Source organism: Carya illinoinensis, chromosome 11 (genome assembly GCF_018687715.1).
Source record: "Carya illinoinensis cultivar Pawnee chromosome 11, C.illinoinensisPawnee_v1, whole genome shotgun sequence".
NCBI lineage: Eukaryota > Viridiplantae > Streptophyta > Magnoliopsida > Fagales > Juglandaceae > Carya > Carya illinoinensis.
This window is the reverse complement of record NC_056762.1, coordinates 41,786,684-41,811,783: the sequence shown is the minus strand read 5'-3', so window position 1 is coordinate 41,811,783 and position 25,100 is coordinate 41,786,684. Positions and strand designations below refer to the sequence as shown.

The 25,100-nt window shown below is 37.2% G+C and overlaps 2 protein-coding genes and 1 non-coding gene across 3 annotated transcripts; 2 read left to right on the top strand and 1 right to left on the bottom strand.

The window, feature by feature from the left end:
- The first annotated feature begins 5,164 nt into the window (after window positions 1–5,164).
- LOC122283501 lies at window positions 5,165–5,271 on the top strand. The gene has a single exon (XR_006230903.1). It is a non-coding gene; the product is annotated as a small nucleolar RNA R71 (small nucleolar RNA).
- Window positions 5,272–10,107: 4,836 nt separating this feature from the next.
- LOC122280923 (dynein light chain 2, cytoplasmic-like) lies at window positions 10,108–15,465 on the top strand. The gene is made up of 2 exons (XM_043092056.1): window positions 10,108–10,463; window positions 14,991–15,465. Exons 1-2 carry the CDS (start codon window positions 10,326–10,328, stop codon window positions 15,180–15,182), a joined length of 330 nt encoding a protein of 109 aa, XP_042947990.1. The 5' UTR covers window positions 10,108–10,325; the 3' UTR covers window positions 15,183–15,465.
- A 1,517-nt stretch (window positions 15,466–16,982) lies between these two features.
- On the bottom strand, window positions 16,983–24,120 carry LOC122281806 (cyclic nucleotide-gated ion channel 4). Its single transcript, XM_043093607.1, has 7 exons — window positions 23,467–24,120; window positions 21,347–21,562; window positions 19,659–19,972; window positions 18,895–19,003; window positions 18,076–18,312; window positions 17,837–17,923; window positions 16,983–17,727 (listed from the first exon to the last, which is right to left on the bottom strand). Exons 1-7 carry the CDS (start codon window positions 24,034–24,036, stop codon window positions 17,209–17,211), a joined length of 2,052 nt encoding a protein of 683 aa, XP_042949541.1. The 5' UTR covers window positions 24,037–24,120; the 3' UTR covers window positions 16,983–17,208.
- Window positions 24,121–25,100: the final 980 nt, after the last annotated feature.

Genomic DNA, 25,100 nt, shown 5'->3' with positions numbered 1-25,100 from the left:
TAATTCAACTTCTTCTCTTCATAAGCAAAATGGAATAAGAGAAAAATGACTATGTGCTCAATTATATTCAAGGTCAAAGATTTAAACCAAATTACCCACAAAACTCCACTTGACATAAAAGAAATTTTTGAAAATTTCTCTCAAAACCATCTTCAATCACAAATTTCAGAATCATAGAGAATTAAATCTTACTCCAATGGATGCTTGGTAAGAGAATCAGACAACCCATCAACAACCCAAGACTTAGAAAACAAGAGGATCAAATAACTATAGGAGTTTACACCCCCAAACTTAAACTAAACAATGTCCTCATTGTAATGCAAAAATAAAAAGGATTAAAGAAATAAAAGGAACTTCACTGGTTTCATGATGAATCTTCCGTAGTTTAAAATTTTTCAGCTCTTTATTCATGCTAAATAAAGCTGCATCAAAAATTAAATTATTAAAACTAATAAATAAAGATAATAAAATAAATGACAGAATGAAAGATAGATCTATGGGTTATCTCTCATAAGCGCTTGTTTTAAAATCTACAGCCAGACTTTTCAATTTTCATCCATTGGGATCTCCAAGAGGAATAAATGCATACTTCCTCTCCGCTTGTTCTTCATAGTAATGCTTCAATCTCTGACCATTAATTCTAAAAATATTCTCTGTCTTGTCCTTCAAATCTACTGCTCCAAAAGAGAAAACTTCATGAATTGTATAAGGACCTGTCCATCTTGATTTTAACTTTCCTGGGAAGAGTTTGAGTCGTGAATTGAAGAGTAAAACTTGTTGTCCTGGTGCAAACTCTCACCTAAGAATCTGTTTGTCATGCCACTTATTCGTCCTTTCTTTATAGATCTTTGCATTTTCATATGCATCATTCTGGAACTCTTCCATCTCATTCAATTGAAGAAGTCGCTTTTCACCTGCTGCCTTCAAATCAAAGTTAAACTTTTTTACAGTCCAATAAGCTCTATGCTCCAACTTCACAGGAAGATGACATACCTTTCCAAACACTAATCGGTATGGAGACATCCCGATAAGTGTTTTACAGGCTATACGGTATGCCCACAAAGCATCATCAAGCTTCTTCACCCAATCCTTTCTATTGGTTTTGACGGTCTTTTCAAGGATGTTCTTGATTTCTCTATTTGAAATTTCAGCTTGGCCATTAGTTTGAGGATGGTAAGCAAGTGCTATCTTATGCTTTACACCATATTTAGAAAGAAGATTATCAAACAATTTGTTGCAAAAGTGAGTCCCTTCATCACTAATAATAGCTCGTGAAGTGCCAAATCTTGTGAATATATTCTTGTACAAAAATTTGAACACTACCTTTGCATCATTTGTTATTGTAGCAATTGCTTCCACTCATTTTGACACATAGTCAACTACTAATAAGATATAAGCAAAACCAAAAGAATGAGGAAAATGCCCCATAAAATCTATTCCCCAAACATCAAACAACTCAATTTCTAAAATACCTTTCAGTGGTGACTCATGACGCCTTGAAATATTCCCCATACGTTGGCACCGGTCACAAGTTTTCACCAAAGTGTAACTATCACGAAAAATAAAAGGCCAAAAGAACCCACTTTGAAGTACCTTAGCTGCTGTACGGGTGGCTCCAAAGTGTCCTCCATATGATGAGGAATGGCAATGATGGAGGATGTCTTGCATCTCTTCTTCCGACACACATCTTCGAATGATTTGATCTGAGCATCTTTTGAACAACAAAGGCTCATCCCAAAGATAATAATTCACATCATGCAAAAACTTCTTGCGTTGATGGTAAGTAAGATCAGGTGGTAAAACTTTACAAGCTAGGTAGTTAACAATATCAGCATACCACGGAATCTTGATCTCACATGCAAACAACTGCTCATCAGGGAATGCCTCTTGGATCACTGAATCTGGTTTTTCTTCCTCTTGCTCTAACCGAGAGAGGTGATCAGCCACTAAATTTTCACTTCCTTTCTTATCTCGAATCTCCAAATCAAATTCTTGAAGAATGAGGATCCAACGAATTATGATCAGTGAACACTATTACTTTTGTACCAATGAGGTAAGATCGAAATTTGTCACAAGCAAACACCACAGCAAGCATCTCCTTCTCAATTGTCTTATAATTCAATTGAGTTTCATTCAATGTCCGACTTGCATAATAGATGGCTCTAAACAGTTTGTCTCGCATTTGTCCCAACACTACTCCAATTGCATAGTCACTTGCATCGCACATAATTTCAAAAGGCTTACTCCAATCAGGCACAATCACAATTGGTGCTGAAATTAATTTCTCCTTGATTGCATTAAGGGCCTGCAAGCAAACAGCATCAAAGTCAAATGCAGAATTTTTCTCAAGAAGATTACATAAAGGTTTAGAGAGTTTAGAAAAATCCTTGATAAATCTTCTATAAAATCCCGCATGTCCCAAAAAGTTTCTGATTCCCTTCACATTCTTTGGAGGTGGTAGTTTTTCTATGGTTGCAATTTTGGCTCGATCCATCTCAATTCCTTTAGATGAAACTCTATGGCCAAGCACGATTCCTTCTTGAACCATGAAATGACACTTCTCCCAGTTCAGGACTAGATTTTTATCTTCACATCTCTGCAAAACAAGAGCTAAGTTATGCAAACAATGATAAAAAAATGTACCAAAAATGAAAAGTCATCCATGAAAACTTCCATTATATCTTCCACCATATCAGAAAAGATAGCCATCATGCAACGTTGAAATGTCGCAGCGGCGTTGTACAATCCAAAGGGCATCCTCCTAAAAGTAAATGTTCCATAGGGGCATGTGAATGTAGTTTTCTCTTGATCTTCAGGAGTTATGGCAATTTGATTATATTCCGAATAACCATCTAAAAAGCAATAGTAGGAGTACCCAGCCAATCGATCCAACATTTGATCAATGAATGGAAGCGGAAAATGATCCTTTCTTGTTTCTTTATTCAACTTGTGGTAATCCATGCATACACGTCATCCTGTGACCGTTCTTGTAGGAATGAACTCATTATTGTCATTTTTCACCACCGTAATTTCACCCTTCTTTGGTACAACTTGTACTGGACTTATCCATGAGCTGTCTGAAATAACATAAATGATTCCAGCATTAAGGAATTTCAAAATTTCAGCTCTCACAACTTCCTTCATTGCTGGATTTAATCTTCTTTGGTACTCGATCGTTAGTTTGTAAAGCTTCTCCATTAAAATCTTGTGCATGCAAATGGAGAGACTTATTCCATTTATGTCAAAAATAGTCCATCCCAAGGCTGTTCTATGCTCCCTCAATACACGCAGCAACTTTTCCTCTTCTTCGGGTGTGAGTGATGTAGCAACAATCACTAGAAATGTATTACTATCACCCAAGAATGCATAGTGAAGATGCTCAAGTAATTGCTTCAACTCCGGAGTTGTATTTTGCTGAATCTATTCTTCCGCTTTCATAGAATCAATCTTTGGTACCACCGGCTCTAGCTTCCCCACTTCATTATTAAGTGATGTAACCTACTGCAATGATCGTTCTAGATGATCGGATGGCATATTTTCTTGAAATGTCTCTTCTACACATTGCTTAATGACATCAACTCGAAAGCAAGTACTTGGATCTTCTGAAAATTTCATGGCTTGGTAGATATTAAACATAACTTCTTCCTTATTAACTCTCAATGTTAATTCACCCTTTTGAACATCAATCAAAACTCTTCTCGTAGCCAAGAATTAGAGGGACCTCTTCATCTTCTTCCATGTCTAACACTACAAAATCAGCAGGGAAGATAAATTTATCCACCTTTACCAATACATCTTCTATGATTCCAGGTGGATACTTGATGGACTGATCCGCTAGTTGCAAAGAAATTGTTGTTTAGTTCATCTCTCCAATTCCTAATTTCCTGCAAACAGAAAGTGGCATAAGATTAATGTTAGCACCAAGATCACATAAAACTCTATCAAAAAATGAATTTTCAATAGTGCAAGGTAAAGTGAAACTCCCCGGATCTTTTAATTTTTGAGGCAATTTCTTTTGAAGAATGGCACTGCATTCTTCAAAAAGCTTCACTGTTTCAAACTCCTCCAACCTTCTCTTCTTGGAAATTATGTCCTTCAGAAATTTGACATAATTTGGCATTTGTTCCAAGACATCTGCAAAAGGAATATTTATGTGAATTTTCTTAAAAATATCCAAAAACTTAGAAAATTGCTTATCTAATTTTTGCTTTTGAAAACGCTGAGGATAAGGAAGTGGAGGAGCAAGAATAGGAGGATTGTTAGGAAATGAAATTGCTGGAGGCAAGTCTGCCTCTCTTAGTGTATCATTGACAATCTCCTCTTCTTCTACTTGATCTTTACTTTGGCCATTAATGTTCGCAGCGGTAGTGGTGGTCTTGCTCTCCTTTAATTGTGACCTCTTAATTTCTTTTCCACTCCTAAGTGTGATGGTCTTGCATTGTCCTTTGGATTCACTTCAGTGTTGCTAGGAAAAGCTCCTCTTTGTTGGGCATTAATGGTGGTGGCTAGTTGCCCAATTTACACTTCAAGATTCTTCATAGTAGCTCCCATATTGCTACAATAAGTCTCAATGTTATCCAATCGTGAATCAGTCTTTTTAAATCTTGCATTGGTGTCCTGAACAAAGGAAACCATGGCATCCTCAAGTGACATCTTCTTCTCGCTTGGTTGGCTATCAAATCCTGGAGGAGGTTGAGGTTGCAACACGTTCTTTGTATTTCCATATGACAAATTCTCATGATTTCGAAGCCCTGGATGATAGTAATTTGGCATATGATTACCACGATAGTTGTAGTTCCGATTGTTGATGTATTGAACTTGTTCTTGACTCGCTTCATTACTTGGAACTATCATACTTGTAGATGCAACATATTCAGTATTTTGTGGTATCCTTTGTGTTGTCAAGGCTGAAATATGATGAGATAGAGTAGCAACTTGAGCTGAAAGGGCTACTATCGGCTCCAAGTCATGAATTCCAGCAACTTTCTTAGTCAAAGTCCTCTCAGTTGGCCATTGATAGTTGTTTGAAGCCATTTTTTCCAAAAGGGCAGTAGCACCATCAGCTGTCTTTGACATCAAAGTTCCACCAGAAGTAGCATCAACTATAGTTTGAGTTTGCCCATTTAACCCATTATAGAACATCTGAAATTGTAACCAATCTGGCAATCCATGTTGTGGGCAATGTCAAACCAAGTCCTTATACATTTCCCACGCTTCATAGAGTGACTCAAAATCATTTTGCTTGAATTGACCAATCTCACTCCTGAGTTGGGCTGTTTTTGCAGGAGGAAAGAATTTATCAAGAAACTTCTCAGTCATGTCTTACCAACTAGTGATGCTTCCCGATTGTAGAGATTGTAGCCAACCTCTAGCGTTGTCCCTCAAAGAAAAAGGAAATAATCTCAGTCTCATGGTGTCTTCAGTAACACCATTGATCTTTACAGTGTCGCAAATCTCCAGGAACATTGCCAAATGAATATTAGGATCATCAAGTGGTGATCCGCTGAATTGAGCCTGCTACACCATACTAATCAAAGCTGGTTTGACCTCAAAGTTGTTGGCATTGATAGTCTGGCACTTTATACTCGAGTAATTTCCATTTACAACTGGACGTACATAGTCCTTCAAGGTGCGTGGCAGTGCCTCATTTTCTTTTTCAGCCATAGCTAGTATCTTATTTTTTCTTCGTGGTCTAAGAGTTCTTTCAATCTTTGAATCAAAATGAATAATATCACGAGATCTAGCACGGTGCATCCAACATCAAAAACACACCTGTAGAACAATAAAATATAAGAACAATTTAAAATAAAATTCTAAATTAAAACCAAGATTACTTAGTATCGATATTGACAAAAAGAATAAGAATAAACCAATCCCCGGCAACGGCGCCAAAAAACTTGACCAGTGCAAAACTGCAAGTGCACAGTATCGTAGTTTTATAATAAAGTGATAAGAAGAGTATCGTTCTCAGGAATTGGTACATTACTTTTGCCAAATACTAAAATTATACTAATCTCGATTTTATCTAAAGGAATCACTAAGATTTTTGTAGTTGCAATTTAAACTAAAATCGACTCAAAGAGAAATACGCAAAGGAAATAAAACTGACGTTCGAAGATCAAATTAATGGGAAAGAAAACCTTTAGGAAACCAATTTCACCTAATTCTTCACTATGCTTTACTCATCCAACTAATTTAATTTAATTCTTTTTGTCTATTAGCAAATCTCTAATTCATCCAAAAGCTTCTTTCGATAGTCGATTGGAAATTATTCTTGTTTATTAATTCGCATAAGAATATACAAATTAAATAATCAAGAAAGCAATAAGACCAATGATTTAATTACTACATAGGTTCATACAAGACTTTCGATCTCTATACTTACCTATGCTGAAATATTCAAGATCTACCCTATGATTCCCTCTTTCGATAGCAAATCACAAGATTAAATATCATCTAATCAATGGCCAGTTAATTAGAAGTAATAAATTCAGAATAAATCAGATAAATAAAGAGAGAATTGCCTTAAATTAGCATAGACAATCAAGCATAGTTCGGAACTAGGTTATATCGTTTTCCTAAAATAAATAAAATTTAGCTCATGCTAGAAAAGGAATTCAACATAAACGAATTCATCATAATTGTTCTGAGAATATTGGAAGAAAATAAACGCTAAAAAATACTCCTCGCAGCCGCAACTCGTCTTCAAAAACTCAAGGAAATGTTTCAATGCTTTTCTCCCGTTTGTGCTTGTGTATGATTCCAACGTACGTGCACTGTATGGACTTCCCTCTCCAAAACAGATTATTTGAATCCTTCTATCTGTGTTTTTCTGTCCCAAAAGTGTTCTCCAATCAAAAGGTACAGCCATATGGTGAAAAATCCATTTTATATGCTTTGACGGCGGAAAACCCTAGATCTGAAAAAATACGGTATTCGTTCGAGCGAGCATCGAGCGTTCGACTCTGCCTACATTCGCTCAAGCAGCTTATCGAGTGAACATCGAGCGTTCAACTCTGTTTGATTTCGCTCGAGCGGCCAAAAGCCTCCGCTCGAGCGATCTTTGTTTTCCCGCAACCCGCTCGAGCGATCTGTCGAGCGGCAATCGAGCATTTGAATCTGCCTGAATTCGCTTGAGCGGCCTAAAGCCTCCGCTCGAACGATCTTGTAAATTTGCAATACGAAATTTTACAAGTCATCAATGGCCCGTTAATATATATATATATATATATATATATATATATATATATATATATAATAAGCACTTTTTGATGGGATAGGCTAGCTGAAGCCAAATAACTATATAAGATGCCTTTAATTACAAAACTGTGCGTTATCATTAGTGTGCATTATTATAAAAAAGTTCAAGTTGTCTTGTAGAGAATTCTCAAAATAAAGGGTTCCTTGTGTGTGGAACCCAAGAACAATTACTTCATCTGTCCTTATTAAAGCACACATTTTTTCCAACTTAAAATGGCCTTGAATCGTTTTATTTACTCTTAAACATTAATCTGTTGTAAAAACTTTCAAACTTATGGTGTAAATAAATCTGAAGTAAATAATATTGGATGCAGAACCAAATATTTATTTATCCAGCTCATATAAATCCGTTGCATGTGTGAATGCCATATAAGGGAAGACACCACACCACAAATCAAGAAAATCAAGATCAAGCTCACAAGACCTGATTTAAGGCTGAAAATGTACATGTAACAGCAGCCAAATACTCTGTAACAGCTACATATTTATTAGCTAAATGCTTAGTAATTGTAGGCTTAAGTGTAGTATTCCAACTTAAAATAGAATATGAGTTTAGCATTCCTTCTTAAAATAGAATATGTACACTTGTATATATTTTGATAAAATCAATTACAATAAGTGTGGTGTTTTTCACTCGACATAATAAAAAATTTCTATGTGGTGTTTTTCACTCGACAGGAAGTTGAAATCTGTGTTCATATTCTATTTACCATTCATTTTTAAAACTTCATCATGTCATTCATTTATGCCAGAGAGTTTCCTATTTTTTGCACGGTTTCATTACATCTATCCATTGAAGAAAGTTCAGGAAGTGATCTTCAGGGGCCCAACAGAGAAATCCAACAACAGGCCATCATGTAATGTGCGTGATGCAGAAATCCATTGCCCGTATACCAGCTAAAATGCAGTCAGTATCCCCATGCGGAAACAGCAAACTAAAGGTAAAAAATAAACAAAATCGGAACCTTTCCATCATGAACAACAAGTTCAGAAAAATAAAAACACAAAATAATTTTTTCTCCATGCCCTAAAACCCGCAACATCCATCTCATAAAACCCTAGATTCACCTATCTCAGTACACAAGAACAAAGTTCTATATGGAAGAAAAAATGGACCTTAGACTCTTAACTAACGGCGAGAGTAGGGGCGCCGGCGAAACCTTCCTCCACCAGAGCACTGTCGCTGGATGCACACAATTACTAATCTATTCAACAAGCTTGCAGGGAGCAGAGGCGTTGGCCAGAGGGACGACCTTCATTCGGTGGCGCTGACGAGAAAACCGGTGTTGACTGGTGGAGCTGGGTACGTCGAACCTAGCGCGGGTTGCTATCGAGGGAGGAGGCCAGCAATTTCGCAGGGTGATTTTGAATGCAAAGAAACAAACTTTCAAAACCCATCAAAACGCATGTTTTGGGTTTTTTTTTTTAAATTATTTACTACAGTATCATCCACGTAGTGAGTGCACTGAGTGCACTGCTACAGTGGATGCTCCGTAGAACTACTCTGGTACATAATAAGGATTGGATTTCTATGGAACTTGAAATTACGTATTGCTGCTTGGTACTCGCTCAAACTTTGTTAGCTTCTCGTTCCCTTTCTTGTCGTTTGACGCGTATGCTTGAATGCGCGATGCATCCTCAGACCATTTATTCATATGGGCTTCAATGTGGCCCAAAATAAGTAAAATAGGGCCCAATAAACAGACTAACATTCCTGCAACTTTTGAAACTGCTCTCTCTCTGTCTGTGGGCTTTTGAAGTAGTTGTTTGATTGCGAACTACACCACTAGATGGATATCTGTTGTTACTTGGTTATTGATATCTTCCATAGAAGCATAGACAGCACAATTCGACGTGGTATACTTTGAAAAGCATCCCAAGAATTTCAGCCATGCGTTATTTTTCTCCCATATCTTGAAGACTTGAATAATTTTGAAGACCAATATTTACATTCTTTCAATTTTAGAATCTATTTTTATACTTTTAGTGATTCAAGTTCTTGAAAAAACTTGCTTGTTAAGGGCACAATTTGGCTGACATGTTTGCAAGTGTAAAAGTATCAGAGTTCATGAGAGACACAAGGTGCTATGCCATATAGAAGATTACAGGAACCCCTACTAACTGTAGAAGCTGAGCAATAAATATTAAGGACCACAATGAGCCAGAAAAGGTAAGGATGCCCATAGGAGTCGTTATGTGATGGAGATAAAATTCTTAGACTTTTAGGTCGCTAGAAGATCCAAGCTCCCTTAATGGTGGCCTGCCAAAGTTGATGTTCTTTTTTGGACAATGATAGTGAGTACGCCCTTGGTGTCTATTCAGACAAATAGCCAGGTTTCCCATACACCACATAAAACGGAAAGAAAGAAACACGAGTGGAAATGAGAGGGCCTTTGATTTCAAGAATAAAAGATGAGATTCAAATATCATTTCTGAAACCGGAGGTATACATATATAGTCACCAAATTTTTCTTGAGCCAGTAGGTGAATTTGAGACAATGTACAGTTCCTGCTATTTATACGTACAATGCCTTGATCTCTTTCTTTTATAGGATACTGACTAAATAATTAAGCAGCGTCCACTTGCATGGTGTGCTATACACATGGCAAAGTCTTACTGATCATAAGCCATAAAGAAAGAAAGAATGAAGTGTCCAAAATAAAGTAGGACCAGAAAATTCGTGGTTAATTTTCGTGTATCGAGCCTGGGACTACCAGGCTCTCTTCCCCAGACATCTACTCCATGTGCTGCTGAGCATAACGGTGGCAAGTTAAGGTAGAGTCAAGTCCACAGCATACTTTGGTGACCACAAACAAAGGATCGAAATACGTGGTTAACCCTTTTGCTCTTTTGGAAAGAATATGCGTGGCTGGCTCATTAGCACCGGCCCCTTTATTTCCAAACTCTATATAATCTCTACCACTCCGTGCATGCCATCATACCCTCATCCTCAAATCCAGTCTCAGAATTTGCTTCTGTCGCTTTACTGCGAAGAGTACCACCACCAAGTCCGAGTACTGTCTCAGAGAAAGTAATTAGTTTTCTTCTTTCTACTGTATTAACCATGCTAGAAGGAAAAGTAGTTATTGGAGAGACTGATATGCTCCAAACCATGCAGCATGATGCCCTTGATCTAGCAAAAAAAGTGCTCGACTTTTTCGATGTCACCGAGGCCACTGAGATTGCCCGCTTCATTAAAAAGGTACAGTATATATCACTTTTTCAATACTTCAACATGTTAATTAAAAGATGAAATTGCACAAAATCTTGCCTAGTACCTTAGCCTGTATATGTATTAGCCTAAGCCAAAGAATTCCAAATTAGATTTCAATTTACAAATCTGTCCAGAGGTGACCAATCAATCACTGAATATTTCAGCAAAGTAAAGATGCTTGCCGATACTATTGCTGCAACTGAAACACCTCTTTCTGAAAAAGAATATGTTACCTACCTGCTAAATGGCTTAGGTCCAACCTATGAATACTTTGTCACCTCCATTACAACTCGAGCAAAGCCCATATCCTCCAATGAACTCTCCTTCTCATTCATGAGAACAGATTAAGCCAAGCCAATCGTAACCTCAAATCCTCACCATTTGAACCCTCAGCAAATCTTAGCACTGCCAATACTAGAGACCAACGAGGCCGTGGATACTATCGTGGAGGATGAAATAATCTAGGCCGTGGCAGATTCCCTCCTTCCAGAGGGCGGTCTTCCACCAATTATAGAAACTCCTCTCAGAATACCACCCAGCGACCCACATGCCAAGTTTGTAATAAAACTGGGCATATTGCATTGCAATATTACTATCGTTTTGATCATGCTTACCAATATGATCCGCCCACCTCATTCTCTGCCAACCATACCTCCCCATCAGCTATCACAGATCCTACTTGGTACCTAGACAGTGGTGCTACTCACCATATAACCCATGACCTCTCTCAACTCAACCTCTCATCAGAACCTTACAGTGGAAATGAGCATATTCGGGTTGGAAATGGTACAAGTCTACCCATTCAAAATATTGGTGAATCTTATTTTTCCATCAACTCCTCTTCCTTTAAACTTCATAATCTTCTTCATGTTCCATCTATCACCAAAAATTTGATTTCGGTCTTACAATTCTGCACTGACAATTCGTGTTTCTTTGAATTTCATGATACACATTTCTCTGTGAAGGACAAACTGACAGGGAGGCTCCTCATTAGCGGACCAACCCATAATGGCCTCTACAAGTTTCCTTCCTCCCTGCCGCTGTCTTCATCCTCTATCCATCTCGGTGAAATGTCCTTAAGCTGCTAGCATCTCAGACTTGGTCATCCAGCTGATTATATCGTCTCTGGTGTTTTGCATCAGAATTGTTTGCCTCATGTTCCTAGTAAATCATCTTTTGTATGTCCTGAATGCCCCATTGCAAAAGCCCATCAATTTCCATTTCCTTCATTTAGTGATACGAAATCTGCCAAACCATTAGAACTGTTATGGGCCGATGTATGGGGCCCAACCTTATGTTTCAAGAACTGGTTGCAAATACTATCTTTCTATTGTTGATCATTTCACAAGATTTACATGGTTCTTTCCCTTAAAAAATAAGTATGATGTCCACTCAGTTTTTATTTCATTTATTAAATTTGTTGAACGCTTCTTTAACACAAAAATCATTTCCTTACAAACTGATGCCGGAGGCGAATTTCTCTCTTTCAATGCTCTGTGTAAAAATCTTGTCATCACTCATCGTTTTTCTTGCCCACATACACATCAACAAAACGGTCTAGTTGAATGTAAATATCGCCACATCGTGGAAACTAGGCTTGCATTACTAGCCCAAGCTTTTCTCCCATTTTCTTTCTGAGCCGATACTTTTGAAACTGCTACTTATCTCATTAATTTGCTACCTAACCCGGTCTTACAAAACCGATCTCCATATTTCATGGTTTATCATAAACTACCTGATTACTCATTTCTAAAAATTTTTTGTTGTAAATGTTGGCCCAATCTCCGTCCTTGCCACAAGCTAAGTTTTCGATCCACTTCTTGCTTATTTCTTGGCTTTAGCTCATCTCATAAAGGATACAAGTGTCTTGATTATCATAAAAATCATCTTTACATCTCCCTTGATATGATTTTTAACTAAATGAATTTTCCACACAAGACACTCAGCTCTGCTCCTCTCTCTATTCTACCTACCTCTACTACCACTCTTCTTCCCCATTTTTCCAATTCCATTCTTAGCCCATAACCCTCCCCGTCTAATGCAACCCAAGACATCAACTCAACAAATACTCTTGAGCCACCTCAGCCTAGCCTAACTCCTACACAATCCTCCCCTAGCCCACGACAATCTACTCCTACACAACCCACTTCTGACCTAACTCCTACACAACTCACTTCTGGTCCAAGTCCTACACAACTCACTTTTGGCCGATCTTGTGACGTATCTCCCTCATCACATCTGTCCGATTCACTCTCATCTTCTTCCCAGAGTTCCTCGTCTTCATCCCTTGTAGAAAATCATTCTCCTTAGTCCAATGCACTTCTTCCTGTCCCCACCACTCTAATCCCTTCCAGATCTCTGATTATTACACGATCTCTCACTAACTCCTCTCGCCCACGCATTTTCACCGATGGCACTGTCCATTACCCTTCTCAGCAATGCTACGTTTCCACTACTACGGTACCTGATGAGCCATCCTCATTCACAGAAGCCTCAAAATTTTCCGAATGGACAACAACCATGTCCCAAGAATACCAATCCCTTGTCCAAACCAATACCTGGACATTAGTTTCTCCCTCCTCTGTTTCTAACCTAATTGGCTGCAGGTGGGTGTTTAGAATGAAGCTGAGATCAAATGGCTCTATTGAAAGAAGGAAGGCGAGGCTTGTGGCTAAGGGTTTTCATCAACAAATTGGTATAAACTATACCGACACCTTCAGCCCAGTGGTAAAGCCTACCACTATTCGGTCAGTGCTCTCTACTGCCATTACTCATGGATGGTGTTTAAGGCAAATTGACATCCAAAATGCCTTTCTTCATGTTCCACTCTCTGAGACAATTTTGATGGAACAACCGAAAGGCTTTGTTGATCCATTAAGGCCCCATTTTGTTTGTAAACTAAACAAGGCCATCTATGGCCTTAAGCAAGCTCCCTGAGCTTGGTTCTCAACTCTGAGCTCATGGTTACTTACTTATGGTTTCTCTGCATCAAAGGTTGATCTCTCACTCTTTATAATGCACACAGATACATTTTGCATGTTCATCCTGGTTTATGTTGATGACATGATAATTACTTCATCTTCCTCGTTGGCTGTTGATGTTTTTATTGCCTCACTCAGTATAGCCTTTCCAGTTAAAGATCTGGGAAAATTGTCTTACTTCCTTGGGTTAGAACTTGAGTATATCTCGGACGGGCTTCTCATCTGTCAAAGGAAATATATTTTTGATCTTTTAAAAAAAAACTGGTATGAGTGGTGCTAATCCTATTTCCTCACCCATGTCGGCCTCGACAAAACTTTCCAAGTTTGATTCTCCGTCCTTTGAAAATGTCACCTTGTATCTAAGCATTGTTGGCAGCTTGCAGTATCTCTCTTTAACTAAACCTGACATCTCATTCTCTGTCAATAAGGCATGTCAATTTATGCATGAACCCAAACTCTCTCACTGGACAGCAGTCAAGCGAATTCTTCGCTACTTAAAATCCACCATCAACTATGGTCTTTTCTTCTCAAAACAATCATCCTTCAACTTACATGCCTATTCCGATGCGGACTAGGCTGGATGTCCTGATGACAAAAAATTCATTGGAGGCTATTGTATTTTTTTGGGTAATCATCCTATTTCATGGAGTTCAAAGAAGCAGCGTACTGTTGCCCGTTCTAGCACTAAGGCGGAATACAAGTCACTAGCCAACACCACTGTAGAACTTATTTGGTTACAAACCTTAATAAAGGAGCTTGACTTTTCTCTCTTAATGCCACCTGTTTTATGGTGCGATAATTTAGGGGCCACATATTTGACTTATAATCATGTGTCTCATTCTCGCACAAAACACTTGGACATTGATTTTCACTTTGTGAGAGACAAAGTAGCTGTCAAAGCATTACAAGTCAAATTCTGCAGCAGCAAAGACCAACTGGCAAACGTGTTCACAAAACCATTGGTCTCTGATCGTTTTTCTCTTCTTCGATCGAGTCTTTATGTTCTTGACACCCCACTTGACTAGCGAGGGCGTATTAGCCTAAGCCAAGATAATGCCACTCAGCAAAATAAGAAGCAGCAGAAGCCATCTCAGCAGCTCTAGAACCTTTAAGAGTTTTCATGCATTTTTCCTTTTATTCTGATTCTGTTGTAACCAACATCATTTTCCTTTACGTGCTTTCTGTTATTACTAGCTGTACCTCACGCCTATATATACTCTGTCTATGGGCACAATGTTATATACAATGAATACAAAGGAATATCTTCAACAACTTTTATTCTTCTGATAATATGTAACAAAAACCTAGTCAAAATTTAAATGAGGTACACCAAGGCCAGCTTTTTACTTGCCTCAAAATCAACATATGAATGCAGCTTTACACTTACGAACATGAATGCATGATCGGTTCATACTAGCTGGCAAAACCAATGAATAATGGATGCAACTTCCCTAAAGGTCCATGCATCTATGCAAAAGTGAAACATCGGAATGACTAGTCTTCTAGATTATTGATTGGGATTGTTATTTTGTAGGAATTTGATGGTGCATACGGACCTGGGTGGCAATGCATTGTCGGGACAGATTTTGGTTCGTTTGTCACCCATTGCTCTGGCTGTTTCATCTATTTTTGCATAGGCATCCTTGCCATTTTGCTCTTCAGGGGCTCTGCGGGTCCAGAAGTTGAGACAAGCCACTTTGCAGCCCTAGAGACAGTGAAAGCTTGATTTTTTTATTTCTTCTCCATATTACTCATCTTCTCTAATCCGGTCCAACTTGTTCGTAACTTCGTAGACCTGAAAGATCTTTTTTTTTTTTTTTGGGCAAAATCCTAAATCCATCCATCAATATTATCTTTATTTTCGTATTCCAATCATTTTTTGGTCCTGGAATTCTGTACCTTCTCAGCCCAAGGCGCTGCCCCTGAAACTTGCAGCTGATTACCATTTTGAGAAACATATAGTTATATAACAGTTTCATGATCAGTGCAAGCACATAGATTAATATAGGCATGAGAAGCGAGGAAGTCAACATGATTTGATGTCTACGTACGCAAGGTCCAAGCCATTTGTTGTCCCTTGTAATTGAAGACTGTGATAATAATATAACTATGGTCAATGAGAATACAAAGCCTTGTTCACAAAATCACAAGTTATAGTTGAAAAGAGGGGTAAACCTGTCGTACATAAAAAATTAGAAAAAGTTCCTGATAAAGGGGTAAAAATTCATAAACCAATGGGTCTTGAACTTCTCAGTAGGGCAAGCTAGCTATTAAAGCAGAAATTTATCTAGTAGAAATGCACGATAGGGCCGGTTAATTATCTCGACTACTGGAGAAATCACCCTACAATTGACTCATCAATTCAGCAAGCTATCCACGCAGATATCAATTCTTCATATATATCTTATAATCAAGAACCTTTTTTTATTTTTCTTGTGTTTTTCGTAAAGTCAAGGTTCTCATGGACGCAGTGAATTACCAAATTAACCACGTAATAATTTGCACATTTTCATTTGAAAAACAAAAAAAAGGGAAAAAAAAAAACAGGAGACGCGACCTGATCTTCTTGGTGTTTCTAGGCTTGACCCTTGTGCACACGGATCTGTCCACCTTAGGGAACCTTATGAGTGGCTGTTCAGGTCCACCCAACCCCCATTGGGTTAGCCATGGAGGCCCGATCTAGGTTACTCTGGGAGTAGCCGATGGTGGGCCGGTGGCCTCCCCTTGAGTGGGCCAAGTGGGATATATAGTTTTATTTTTAATAAAAATAATAATATTTTATTGTTACTTTTTAGAAACTCATATTGAATGGAATTTGTTATTTCGATGAAGTTTGGAATATAATCTTTGTATGTTATTGTCTATTTCCATTTTTTTTAAAAGAAATAAATTAAACACTTGGCATGCCAGGTGTAATAGTGTCACACAGTAGCAAATTTAATGGTTTAGGAACAGAGTTTAGTTTACATAATAATTAATTGGATCAATTTTAAAAACACGGGCGGAGTATAACCCATAATTTAAAGGCATGGAGTAACTTTATTTTTACAAAAATTTTATATGTAATTACTTTTGTATACTCTTTGTTCATATTGTTGATATGATTGACTGCGTCACTTTTTTTTTATATATAAAATAAATACATAAAGAATATATAAAAGTAACTATATATAGCAAAATTGTTATTTTTAAGGCCTAGCAGAAGAACCATTAATTTAGTAGTTAATCCAAAATAAAAAAAATAATCCGAAAGATCTGATTATCCCAAAATTCTCTATGCTTCAACTTGATTAAACATTATTTGTTTAAGCATGGTGGGTACGGTTTTAGCCATTCTCAAATCCATTGATCATTAACACTTAAGCTAATTGCGTTCAGGTAACGTGGTACCATATGTATTACACCACATGATAGTTGAAAGACGGCCAAGTAAATCCATCTTCGAGGGAATGAACGTGTAGTACTGGTTTCGAAGAAGAACATCATTCATGCACCTCGATCAAATTGTAAAGACGGCCTCAAGAAATTAGCAGTTACTATCTTTTGAACCTCCCATTATTAATTTTTAACCTAAAAGTAATTTTAGGAATCAAGAACAAGCTAGGAGCCATGTTTTCCTTTCCTCTATCAAAAACTTTCCCCAGTAATGGAAATATGGAAGTGTAAAGTACTTATTGCCAAATCAAGCAAATTAAGTGAAATATTCAGGAAGCCTGCGTACAGCTAGGTAGCTAGCTTTTGATCGATTAATTTCAATAGTCGAAGAAATCATCTTGATCGGGCTTTGGTGAAGTTAACAAAGCCGTATAAAGCCGGAGCCTGTCCTCTCCCATTGAAGAACACCGAGAAACGGGCCTCCTGGGCCTAATAAATGACAAAGATGTCAGCGTCAACCGGTGCCTATACCTCCTCCATGCCAATTGAATCGCCACGGCCGCCCATGTTCTCCATCCGGGCGAGTAATATCTGGCGCTCCTCTTAACCTTCTCGTTCACAAATGTGTAACGAAAGTGCTGCGTAACATACTTCACATCCTCCGCTTCTAGCCCAAACGCTTCTGTTGTTTCGATAGTCACTAATGTCGATGAAGATGACGGCAGCCGCTCGATAAAAGGTCGTCTGAGGCACCATGAAAGAAGTTCATCACCACTGAAGTTTCCGGGGCCTAACATGCAGCAACTCTTAACGCCATCTCGAAGAACTTGGCTGCTTTGAAGATGACCCCTCACTATAAATAGCATTCTCTGAACTGGGTCGCCCTCTCTAGTTATCTGCATGCATGGAACACAACTTCATGGTTAACCTTTACTACTTAGGTTTCCAATATTACTTATTTTCGTAGTGATGTTGCGATGAAAATATTTGAATTTTGCTACTTACTGTTTCTCCCTTGGTGAATATGAGGGACTTCACACGGTCACAGATGTTCTCTAGGACCAGATCATCCATGTGCTGGAACAATGGGACCTGAAACGGATTCGACTAAGTTAGCAGCTTATTAATTAATAGACTGCCATTTGAAAATTCATGTGGTGAGAAATATCGATAATATATATATGATGTTAATTAATCACCTATCTCTGTCTAGCAAAAAACAATAAAAATGAAAAATTAATTACCTGTCTAACCAAGTCCAAACAGAGATGGTACTTGATGTCCCTCCTAAGGCCTTCAGGGAGGTTACTTATCATCTCGCATTCATCAACTCCACGCATTGCAGCCCATCTTTGCCTCTCATAGTTACGCACTCGCTGCCTGAACCCTGGAGGCAGCCGCCGCCTCTTCATCCACCACTCTAGATTCCTCATTTTCAATTGCATTGCTTGTTTCTTTGACGTAGTTGCGTGCAAGAACACCTGCATGTATACATGGCCATAGGATTAACTATGACAACATTTGTTATTAGGAAACAAAAACAGAAGAAAAGAAAAAACAACTATCTAGCTAACAATCATTACGTACAAAAAATATTCTATTCATAAAAGATTACACAAAAGTAATTTTACAAATTGACGTAATCTGATGTGTTACATCATAATGTAAAGTTATTTTATCATATAAAATATATCTATTAAATCAAATAAAATCACGTTAGTTTGTAGGATTACATTTATATAATTTGTCCATGAATGTAGCACTCCTCTTATGGTGTATATTATATATATATATATATATATATATATATATATGAGCGCACGCACGCTTCACCCTTCAATAGAAGCAAAAAGTGAACTATTATTTTCCATCTTACTAACAGAAAATCACCTTTTCAATTAATTTGATAGATTAATATAATGATTTGCCAAATATAATATCCACTTATGCCATAAACTCAATAGTCTCAAACTGTTGGGAAAAAATTTATGAATATAGGTTTTTTTTCTATATGATAATATGCAGAGCTCACTGTGCGGTTAAATTTTGGCATGAAGCATTACCTTGATATTTCCAATCAACATGGTGACCAAAAGGAGTCCACTGGTTAGAACGATGATATTGAAAACAACTTCTAACCATTCTGTAGTGCTCTCCAAGTTCCCAAAGGTGCTGCTCATAACAAGCTAGAAACGATTAGCAATATCAAAATGTTCGGAAAAGAACTGTGCTTTGACCGAACCTATTTATGATTCACATGCAAGTGAAAAAGACATACGCATATATACGTCAAAGACACCGATGATTTGAAAGGACAAAAGGCGATCGATGCATGCGCGCGCATAAGCCAAAATCATTAGGAATATAAAATACTCTTCATGTTTTTAATATTCCCAAATGATCGTTATGCAGATAATGATTGATGAGCAATATCCTAATGCTCAAAAAGAACTGCTTTGACGAATATATATGCCCCTCTAGAAAAAAGCTAGCATCCATCCAAGTCTGTGTCTATCCACACATGAAGCTAGCCCCACGCATATATATACGTCAAAGATATATGCTTTGAGAGGCCAGGTAAAAAGCGATGTGCATGCATAAGACATAGTACCTTTAGGCATATAATTAAAGCACTTTAAGAACTGTTTAAATAACTGTTTATGCTCCATTTTTTCTCACCCCAATGTCCACTCCATCTGCTTAATTATTAACTACCAAACAAAACAAGCTGGAAAAGAACAACTTAAGAAAACGTGTAGACATTACTTAACGCTTACTGTTGAAGGATTAACCAAAAACGTAGGAGGGGGGAGAAAATATGTAGTACCTAAGAGTCATTAGACCCCAAAAGATGGGAAAAAGTATCTTCTCCAAGCGGCTATCGTTTGTAACAATTTGAACAGTCCATTTATAGGCTCCATACTGATAATTCTCAGAGCTTTCTAAGCAGGTAGACCTTGCCTGCTTGTTCTCTGCCCATAACAATCTAGCTCCATCTCTCACCATGCTTGTTGTTCCGTAATATATGGGTTCTTTACAAGATAGCATTCTGAAACCACAACTATTAGTTGCTCTGCATTGCTCTTTCAGGCATTGTGTAGCTCTTTGGATTCCTAGCAAGTACCAACATGCTCCCGCCGCCTGACGCGTATAGAGGAAAAAACAGTGAAACATAGTCTCAAAAAATTGAGCGTCAGAGGTCAACTTCTAACAAGATTTATTTGATTATGGAGTTCATATTCATAAATATTAGAGTTTTTTTCAGCAAAAAGCCATTCTTTATTTATTTTAGAGAAATTAAAGGATGAGATCAATCTCGGAAATATTCTTTTCGAAGTAATTAGGAATTTAGCAGTCCTATAGATCATGTAGTAAAGCACGATCTTGTTATTCCTTGTTTGTTTATACACATGAGATGAAATATTTTTAAAAAAATTGAATAAAATATTAATATAATATAATTTTTTAATGTTAGTTTTATTTTAAAATTTAAAAAAATTGAAATATTTATTATATTTATATAAAAATTATAATGATAAAATGAAATGAGACTTGGCCCCGCTTGGTTACACAGATGAGATGAGATGAAATGAGATGTTTTAAATAGTAATAAATAAAATATTGTTATAATATAATTTTTGAATATTATTTTTGTATTGAGATTTGAAAAAGTTAGATTATTTATTATAATTTGTATTGGGATTTGAAAAATGTGTAATGATGAATTAAGATGAGATATGATTTTTAATTTTAGTTAACCAAATAAGGCCTAGAGCCTCAATGATGAGGCTTTTACCTAGGCCTAGTGCCTGCTACGTACCAAGATTGCAAAAGAAGAAACATCACAAGCTCATGACTGTTTGAATGTGACATAGAACTTCTCATGTACGTATGTCGGTATGTGAATAAACATTTGCAAGTCTTTTAGCTTAATTATATATATATATATATATATATTACCTTTCAGGATCGAGTTACCATATATCACATGGATCACGATGCCCCACTTCCTGTATTTTCACCCCTCGAAAAATTCTCTCACATTTGTTTTGCGAAAGGCTTTTTCTTTTAATTGGTTACTTTCTCTCCCTGTTAAAGCCTAAGGCAAGACATTTTTTCGCTTCCAGATCAACCCCAAAATCAACGTTAAGACTTGAACAGTTGGAACTGTAATACTATAGACTAAAGTACTCAACTGCATAATTAACATGAAGATTCTATCTAGTCTTTATAAGTACTTACGTTACATCGTTATTCTCGTTTATTTCTTTTTTTATTAAAAAGAAGGACAAGGATGATACCTTTTTTTGGTTCACATGGCGCATAACTAATTAATGGTTTAGCTTTGTACAAACGTTCGTAACATTTCCCAATCTTTTCATCTAGCTTTTATATTTTTACTGCTAGCTCTTTATTTGAAATGATACTAGTTAAAGCCTAAGCGACAAATCAAGGGATTATAACTTCACAGGAAAGGAACTAATTAAATACTGCACCGGAAAAAGGGGAACTTACATGCGAGGCTACGAAATATGCAATCAAGTTGAGGGCTATTCCCCACCAAACTGTTCCAAAGATGTAGCCAGAGAGGTTTTGCATGCGACGCAAGAGCCAGACAGAATGGTAGATCTTTGGTAGATATTGGAAAAGGAATATGATTAAGTAAACCGTCATCACAACGGTTATTTGTCCTCTTTCCAGAAGAGAGGGAATAGCTACCCATAAAACAACCTGCATTATGTTCATTTTGTTAGTAGTATTATAGTATAATTAAACAATAAAAGCTCTCTCTCTCTCTCTCTCTCTCTCTCTCTCTCTCTCTCTCTCTCTCTCTCTCTCTCTCTCTCTCTCTCTCTCTCTATATATATAGATATGTGTGTGTATTTGAAATTATTGGCAGGGCAGAAAAAAAAGTACCCCAAATTTCATTGAAGGCATTTATTACTAGCTCGTTCCAAATGTGGGGATATAGCACATTCGGCTTCATCTATACATACGTGCCTGCCCCTAGACTCTTAGTATTTAAAGGACTCCTAGCTATGTGAGAAATGATATATATTATTCAACATCAAATCAACCTTAGCTGGATGGATCCATTAATAGGTTTTTGTGCCTGGGTCGTGGACAAGAAAAATATTAGACATGACGCGTAATCTGGAAAAATGTAGACAGCTAGCTGGTCTCTTCAGTGAATAAAGCTGAGTTAGATATTTTGTGAAGTACTGTGGCTTAGGGGAGAGTTGCAGACCAATATGCATGCATGTGCTTCTATGATAACATAGTTTTTTTTCCAGTCAAACTTGAGCATATTTGCATTTTAATTGCTTATCGTAAATTTTAGTTTGCTGTCGATCTACTTTATCAAGGACCTGATGCTGTTCACATCATTTTCTTTGTATAGAAAATTATTGATCAATTTTTTTTCTCATAAAAAAGGCCGATCGAGCCATGCATTTGCCAATTATCCTATTCCCCAAGTACAAGATCATCAGTCGCTAGTATCGAATATTGATGGAAAACTAAGCATACGTAGGTACACTTCTCATACTTGAGTTAGAAATGGGAAGTCTCAAGCTCAAAAATTGCCTACACTTCATGAAAAGAGGCCAGTGTAACTGATCTTTGAAAAGACCAGAGGCTGCTTTTAATTCTCTGAACATTTAAAATTTCATCAAATATTTTCGGATTACCATTAATTTTTTGGAAACTTCACGATAGATTTCTTAAAATTCTATTCGTATTTTTAATTAGATCACTCAAAACTTGTTATATCAGTTTACCACTCTTTTATCAAGATAATATTACTAATAAAATTAAAGATAAGACGAGAGGCATATCAACATAGAAGTTGGTAAGGAAAAATAAAATAAAAACTTAGTAAGATACACTAATGATCAATGAAGAAAAAGTTAGAACAGACGGCTAAGTAAGTATAAACTATTTAACTTGAGAATATTAAGATTTAAGAACCTGTCATGAAAGTTAATGCGCACACAATATTTAAGAAACATGTGAATAATAAATAAAAATTGTGTAGAATTATTGCCCTTAATATTATTACTTAAAATGAGAAATTATATGAATGGAACTTTAAAACATGGAAAAATATTATTATGTCCTTTAATTTATACAACCATCATTACCTTTTTTATGTGGTATCACAATTATATATTTAATGCCTCCTAGTTTATTAAAAAAAAATTAATTGCGACCATCTAAATAATCTACCACTAGCAACGACATACTAAAATCCTAATGTCTTTTAGTGACATCATTGGAGTCCGGCTCTTCAAAAATTATATTAGCGGCCTAATACTAATTCCCACAAGTATAAAATAAATTATAGTTTCATATTTCCAATTATAGCCCTTCTAAAACACCTAGGAAAGGACATGGGTACATCACATGTTCTTAATGCAGATTATGAGTGAGGGGCAATCTGCATGGATAAAACAACTAATGTCATGCACTTGTCATCGCCTCGAACACTAGCTGACAAAATGGCATGATATGTTTGTGTGGCTATAATCGGAATCCTTCTGGCAATGAAATTTATAATAAATAATATTGATGAGGACACGACAAAGATGGCAAGTTATCATTGATGAGGTTAATTATGTAAAGAAAATCCTCACCTGTGGAAGTGGAAGAATCACAAAGAGATCGAAGAAAAAACCCTTCTTGGCCTTCAAGTACCGGAGAGCCACAGAGCGAGGAGTGGTATCCGGCCTGAGCAGCCCACTCATGCCCCCGGCGGAAAAGGACCGTTCGGCCATCTTGAGCTGCAACCACATGTTCCAGACGTGCAAGGCGTCGGTCATGCACCGGAGCACCGTGACCGTGATGGCGAACCACCCATCTATGAAGAGGCACATGCAGGTGTCGCTTATGGACAGCGCGTAAAAGAAGAGAGGGTCGACGAAGAGTCCCGTGGCGCACACCAAGAGGAAAACCCTGTTCCATTCTTGAACCCACTTGGTCCTCGGGTCCAAGACCTGCCCTAGGGACCACCCTCCCTGCCTCCGGCGAGGCACGCACATGAAATACATATTGTTTTTACAATCACTAATATTCGTGCTTTCATTTTCGTCTCCATGATCTTCTTCTTCTGCTACTTCTTCCTCTTCACTGCTAGTATCGCTGTGGTCGTCATCGGTCATATAGTGCATGCGCGAAGCATTTGAGATTTCCTGCTCACTAGCCATGGAGAGAGAGAGAGAGAGAGAGAGAGAGAGAGAGAGAGCTTATTTAATTTGGAAGTAAATATGGAGCAAGCACAGATATTTACAGGGTGGGATGGAAAGCCCATAAAAAGGAAACAATAATTGGAGAGGTGGAACTGATAGAGTAGTAGGAAAATGACAAATTTTGTTGAATGTACCAGATTGTCCTCCGGTTCTGATCCCCTGGCGATTAATTACTTTTCCACTTAAATAATTTATACGAATACGTATAGGTTATTAGGACGTTAGACTCTTATACGTTTGAGAACACATTTACCTGAGGGTCTAACGGTAAGAAACATCGATGTCTATGGTGAGTGGATTTTCAGTCGAGTTAATTATTTCCTGATTCATGAGCAACATATCTACAGAATGCACAAAATGCCATGCTCAAATTCAACTGTACGTACGTTGCCTGGTCATGTTGAGAATGCTTCCACGTGAACTATTGGAAGCTGCGGCCCATTTTATCAGATTGTGCGCAATGCGCGTAGTTGGTACTTTTATATACGAATCTTAATATATAGCTTGCATGCGGTTTGATATTAAATTGCATGTTGAGCCACAAAATATATATGATCTATCATATGCAATGGACGAGAAGCTCCAGTTCCATGTGATCATGTGGTAATTATTTTGAATCAGTACTGCATTAATATCATCCAACAACTAATTCATGGCTTCCAGGATTATAATGTCATGAGTCCGTTACTAGATTGTTTTCCAGTAACTCACGAGAGAGATTATCACATTCCAAGATGATTCAATTAGATCATCATCATGTGGTCTATATATATAAAGAAAATAAGAATCAATATTAGCAATGCAAGTATTTTTTTTTTAGGAAAAGAACGGCATCCCAATTTTATTGATAACCTTTACTTATGGTGGAGAAATATAGTAGTTACAACCGACGCCTAGTGGTTACAATAAATCATAAAATCCAAATACATGCATAAAAAATAATTATATAAATAACAAGTACTATACAAGATAATAAAATAAGCATTAAAACGAAAAGGGAAAGCAAGATACATACCTTAATA